At 36.5% G+C, this 6324-nt stretch overlaps 1 protein-coding gene across 1 annotated transcript; it reads left to right on the plus strand.

Annotated features, from left to right (window-relative positions):
- Positions 1 to 5485: 5485 nt before the first annotated feature.
- Positions 5486 to 6043, plus strand: LOC135968336 (deoxyuridine 5'-triphosphate nucleotidohydrolase, mitochondrial-like). The gene has a single exon (XM_065534453.2). It carries the CDS (start codon positions 5527 to 5529, stop codon positions 6019 to 6021), a length of 495 nt encoding a protein of 164 aa, XP_065390525.1. The 5' UTR covers positions 5486 to 5526; the 3' UTR covers positions 6022 to 6043.
- The last annotated feature ends 281 nt before the right edge of the window (positions 6044 to 6324 follow it).

Here is a 6324-nt window from a genome sequence, read left to right on the forward strand (position 1 = left end):
CTTTTCTCTGAGTCTATGGTATCATTCTTATACCTTTGCATCCTCATAGCTTAGCACCCACTTATGAGTGAGAACATACAGTGTTTGGTTTTCCATTCCTGAGTTACTTCACTTAGAATAAGAGTCTCCAGTTTCTTCCAGGTTGCTAGGAATGCCATTAATTCATTCCTTTTATGGCTGAGTAGTATTCCATCATGTATATATGACAATTTCTTTACCCACTCATTTATAGTTTACGTTCCCACCAGCAGTGTAGACGTGTTCCCTTTTCACCGCTTCCACATCGACATCTATTACTTTCATTTATTTATTTTTGAGATGGATGGAGTCTTGCTCTTTCACCCAGGTTAGAGTGCAGTGACAAGACCTTGTCTCACTGTAACTTCTGCCTCCCAGGTTCAAGCCATTCTTCTGCCTCAGCCTCTGGAGTAGCTGGGATTACAGGCATGCACCACCTCACCTGGGTAATTTTCTTGTATTTTTAGTAGAGACAGGGTTTTACCATGCTGTGCACACCGGTGTCAAACCCCTGACCTTAAGTGATCCACTTTTTCATAGGATTGTTTGTTTACTAATCTGTTTGAGTTTTTAGTAGAGACAGGGTTTCACCATGCTGTGCACGCTGGTGTCAAATCCCTGACCTTAAGTGATCCACCGGTCTTGGACTCCCAAAGTGTTGGGATTACAGGTGTCAGCCACTGTGCCTGCCCAGCAACTGTTATTTTTTCATTTTTTGATTATGAACATTCTTGCAGGAGTAAGGTGGTATCACATTGTGGTTTTGATTTGCCCTTTATTTCCCTGATCATTAGTGATATTGAGCATTTTTTCATATGTTTGATAACCATTTGTATATCTTCTTTTGAGAATTCTTTATTCACATACTTAGCCCACTTTTTCATGGGATTGTTTGTTTACTAATTTGTTTGAGTTTCTTGTAGATTCTGGATATTGGTTATCTTTCAGATGTATAGATTGTGAAGATTTTCTTTCACTCTGTGGGTTATATGTTTAGTCTGCTGACTGTTGCTTTGCTGTGCAGAAGCTCTTTAGTTTAATTCTCACCTATTTATTTTTGCTTTTGTTGCGTTTGCTTTTGGGTTCTTGGTCATTAACTTTTCGCCTAAGCCAATGTTCAGAAGGATTTTTCCAATGTCATCTTCTAGAATTTTTATAGTTTCAGGTCTTAGTTTTAAGTCCTTGTTTCATCTTGAGTTGATTTTTGTGTAAGGTGAGAGATGAGGACCCAGTTTTATTTTCCTGCTTTGGCTTGCCAATTATTTCAGCACCATTTGTTGAATAAGGTGTCCTTTACTATTTTATGTTTTGGTGTTCTTTGTCAAAGATAAGTTGGCTGTAAGTATTTAGGTTTATTTCTGGGATTTGTATTCTGTTCCACTGGTCTATGTGCCTATTTTTATACCAGCACCAAGCTGTTTTGGTGACTTTGGTCTTAGAGTATTTTTGCAAGTCAGGTGATGCGACACGAGCAGATTTGTTCTTTTTGCTTAGTCTCGCTTTGGGTGTGTTGGCTCTTGTTTGGTTCCATATGAATTTTAGAATTGTTTTTCTAGTTCTGTGAAAAATGATGGTGGCATTTTAATGGGAATTGAATTGAATTTGTAGATTGCTTCTGTCGGTGTGGTCATTTTCACAACAATGATTCTATTCATCCATGAGGATGGGGTCCATTTTCATTTTTTGCATCATCTATGATTTCTTTCGGCAGTGTTTTGTAGTTTTTCTTGAGGTCTTTCACCTCCTTGTTTAGATATATGCTGAGTTATTATTTCTTTAAAACTGCTGTAGTAAAAGGGGTTCAGTTCTTGATTTGATTCTCTGCTTGGTCACTGTTGGTGTGTAGCAGAGCTACTGATTTGTGCACATTAATTTTGTATACTGAAACTTTGCTGAATTCAGTTATCAATTTTAGCAGCTTTCTGGAGGAGTCTTTAGGGTCTTCTAGGTATACAATTATATCATCAGCAAGCAGCATCAGTTTTACTTCCTCTTTATCAATTTGGATGCCCTTTATTATCCCCTTGTTTGATTGATTTGGCTAGGACTTTCAGTACTCTGTTGAATAAAAATGGTGAGAGTGAGCGGCCATCCTTGTGTTGTTCCCCTGCGGAGAGTGATGCTTTCAACTTTTTCTCATTCAGCATTATGTTGGCTGTGGGTTTGTGTGCCAATTTTGATGAGCGTTTTAATCATAAAACGATGCTGGATGTTGTCAAGTACCTTTTCAGTGTCTACTGAGAGGATCATGTGATTTTTAAATTCTGTTTATGTGCTGTTCCACATTTATTGTCTTGTGTATGTAGAACCATTCCTGCATCCCTATTATGAAACCTACTTGATCATGGTGGATTATGTTTTTGATACGCTATTGGATTCAGTTAGCTAGTATTTTGTTAAGTTTTTCTGCATCTGTGTGCATCAGGGATACTGGTCTGTAGTTTTCTTTGTTATGTTTTTTTCTGGTTTTGATATTAGGGTGATACTGGCTTCATGGAATGATTTAGGAAGAATTTCATCTTTTTCTAACATGTGGAATAGTGTCAAATGAATTGCTACCAACTCTTCTTTGAATATCTAGTAGAATTCAGCTGTGAAACAATCTGGTCCTGGAATTTGTTTTGTTGTTAATTTTTAAATTATCTTTTCAATCTTGCCGCTTTTTGTTGGTCTGTTCAGGGTTTTGAATTCTTTCTGATTTAATCTAGGAGGGTTTTATATTTCCAGGAATTTATTCGTCCCCTCTAGGTTTTCTAGTTTATGCACATAAATGTGTTCATACTACCTTTGAATGATCTTTTGTATTTCTGTGGCGTTGGTGGTAATAGCTCCCATTTCATTTCTAAATGAGCTTATTTGACCTTTCTCTCTTCTTTTCTTGGTTAGTCTTGCCAATGGTCTATCAATTTTATTTATTTTTCCAAAAAGCCAACTTTATATTTTATTTATATTTTGTATTATTTTGTTTCAACTTCATTTAGTTCTGCTCTGATCTTGGTTATTTTCTTTCTTCTGCTGGGTTTGGGTTTGGTGTGTTCTTGTTTCTTGAATTTCTAGAAATGTAACCTTAGATTATCTATTTGGGCTCTTTCAGTCTTTTTGATGTAGGCATTTAAAGCTATGAACTTTTAGCACACTCTGCAGATTTCCAGATGTTTTGATAGGATGAGTCATTATTGTTCAGTTCAAAGAATTTTCAAATTTCCATATTGGTTTCATATTTGGCCCAATGATCATTCAGGATCAAGTTATTTAATATGCATATGTTTGCATGGTTTTGAAGGTTCCTTTTGGAGTTGATTTTCAGTTTTATTCTACTGTTGTCTGAGAGAGTACTTCATAGAATTTCAGTTTCCTTAAATTTATTGAGACTTGTTTTGTGGCCTTCATATGGCCTATCTTGAAGAAAGTTCCATGTACTGGTGAATAGAATGTATATTCTGGGTTGTTGGGTCGAATATATTGTAAATATATCTTAAGTCTCTTTGCTCTAGGGCATAGTTTAAATCCACTGTTTGTTTCTTGACTTTCTGTCTTGATGACCTGTCTTGTTCTGTCAGTGGAGTACTGAAGTGCCTCACTATTATTGTGTTACTGTCTATCTCATTTCCTAGGTCTAGTAGTAATAGTTACATAAATTTGGGAATTCCAGTGTTAGGTGCATATATATTTAGGATTGTGATATTTTCCTGTGGGACAAGTCCGGTTATTATTATATAATGTCGCTCTTTGTCTTTTTTAACTGCTGTTAGTTTTTTCTGATATAAGAATAGTTACTCCTGCTCACTTTTGTCGCCATTTCCATGGGGTATCTTCTTCTATCCTTTTACCTTAAGTTTATATGACCCTTTATGGTTAGGAGAATCTCTTGAGGGCAGTAGACACTTACTTGGTGAATTATTATCAATTCTGAAATTGTATATCTTTTAAGTGGAGCATTTAGACCACTTACATTCAATGTTAGTATTGAGATGTGAGGTACTGTTCCATTCATCCTGCTATTTGTTGCCTGGATACCTTGGTTTTATTCATTTATTTATTGTATTTTTGTTTTATAGGTTATGCGTTGATGTGTTTCCAGGATTTGTTTCAAGATTTGGAGCTCCTTTGAGCAGTTATTGTAGTGCTGGCTTGGTAGTGGCAAATTGTCTCAGCATTTGTTTGTCTGAAAAAGTCTGTTATCTTTCCTTTATGAACTTTAGTTTTGCTGGATATAAAATTCATGGCTAATAATTTTTATAAGGAGGCTGCGGATAGGTATGCATGCTCATTTGAGGTGTTCTTCCATTATTGAAGATTACTAAAATCACATGGGTTGAAAAGCATTTGGGTTATTTACTTAATTGATTAGTATGCATTTATTTTTATATTTATTTGATACCATGTATAAACAGTATATAAACACAGGTATGGACATATACATATATGTGATACAACATAGAACATATACATGTGCACATAAAGTTAGAGGGATTACAGAAATACTTTAGATTTTTAGTTTAAAATTTTATGCATGAAACCCATAAAACTCACTTTAAAAAAGGCTGTTGGATTTGAATTGTGGTTTTGTAAATAGAAAAAGTTACAATTTATCTGAGGAAGCCCTTGCCGAGTTTTAGAGAAAGTAGGTAGTAAATTTACAACTCAAAGAAGAGAGAGAAAGAGAGAGAAGGAATTTGGGTATGTTCAAGGAGATTAAAAATAGATGCCAAGGCAACATAAAAATGATAGAAATTTATAAGAGGATTTTATTAGGAGACCAATTTTATTTACATACATAGCTTTTATTTTGGTCTCTGTTTTCCAACTGTACTCCAGGAAACACACTACACAGGCTCCCTTCCTAAGTGCTCGTGGGCCACTGCACATGCAGACAGCCCACTTTAAGGGAAGAATCAGGGGAGAAGAGATGCAGACCCCAGAATTATTCCATCATACAAACACCTAAGTCACAGGTCAAACCACACACCTGAAATCTCATCACCTGTTTGGCCCTGTTTTAAGTGTACTTTACTTTCTTTAATTTCTGCTCTAAAGCTTTTAAATAAACTTTCACTCTTGTTGTGAAACTGGCCCCAGTCTCTTCTTCTGCCTTATGACCCTTAGTTGAGTTCTTTCTTCTGAAGAAGCAAGAATTGAGGCTGCTGCAGACTTGTACAGATTTGCTGCCATTAATATACTTTAGTGCCATTCTACATGATAGAATATGTGTATATTCTTATATTTATACATATATATATATACACAACATATATGTATTCATAGAGGCCTTGAATCTACACTCTTGCTGCACTTTGTGTAAAGAATTCAGGTATAAGACTAAAGCTTATTTTGCAATTACGTTGGTCCCATATGATTTCCATTTCATAAAAATGGGAAACAGGAGGGGAAAACTGTTTTGCAGAAGAAAACAACAGCACAACAGTTATTAAATTTTAGGTGTGTTCGAACTCTTCGTGCGCTCTCTTGTTCCTCGGGCGCTCTCCTCGCTGGCCTTCTGGCTTTCCCATGCCCTGCTCTGAAGAGACACCCGCCATTTCACCCAGTAAGCGGCCCCGGACTGCAGAGGAGGGCGGCATGCAGCTCCGCTTTGCCAGGCATTCCAAGCACGCCACTGCCCCCACCCGGGGCTCCGCGCGGGCCGCGGGCTACGACCTGTACAGTGCCTATGATTATACAATACCACCTATGGAGAAAGCTCTTGTGAAAACGGACATTCAGATAGCGCTCCCTTCTGGGTGTTATGGAAGAGTAGCTCCAAGGTCAGGCTTGGCTGCAAAACACTTTATTGATGTAGGAGCTGGTGTCATAGATGAAGATTATAGAGGAAATGTTGGTGTTGTACTGTTTAATTTTGGCAAAGAAAAGTTTGAAGTCAAAAAGGGTGATCGAATCGCACAACTCATTTGCGAACGGATTTTTTATCCAGAAATAGAAGAAGTTCAAGCTTTGGATGACACCGAAAGGGGTTCAGGCGGTTTTGGTTCCACTGGAAAGAATTAAAATTTATGCCAAGAACAGAAAACGAGAAGTCATACCTTTTTCTTAAAAAAAAAAAAGTTTTTGCTTAAAGTGTTTTGGTATTTTGCACTTCTGTAAACTTACTAGCTTCACCTTCAAAAAGTACTGCATTTTTTACTTTTTTTTTTTTTATGGTCAAGGAAGAGATCATAAAAAAATAAAACACAAAGCTTTTTGTGTTTGGATCAAAAAGAAACTTTGTTTTTCTGCAATTGATGGTTGTATGTAAATCTGCTTTGTGGTGACCTGATGTAAAGTGTCTTCTTAAAATCAAATGTACATCAA

This window comes from Macaca fascicularis, chromosome 19 (genome assembly GCF_037993035.2).
Source record: "Macaca fascicularis isolate 582-1 chromosome 19, T2T-MFA8v1.1".
Classification (NCBI taxonomy): domain Eukaryota; kingdom Metazoa; phylum Chordata; class Mammalia; order Primates; family Cercopithecidae; genus Macaca; species Macaca fascicularis.

Bases quoted from the DNA above. Each gene is read 5' to 3' on its own strand.
- LOC135968336 (XM_065534453.2), top strand. From the start codon at position 5,527: ATGCCCTGCTCTGAAGAGACACCCGCCATTTCACCCAGTAAGCGGCCC.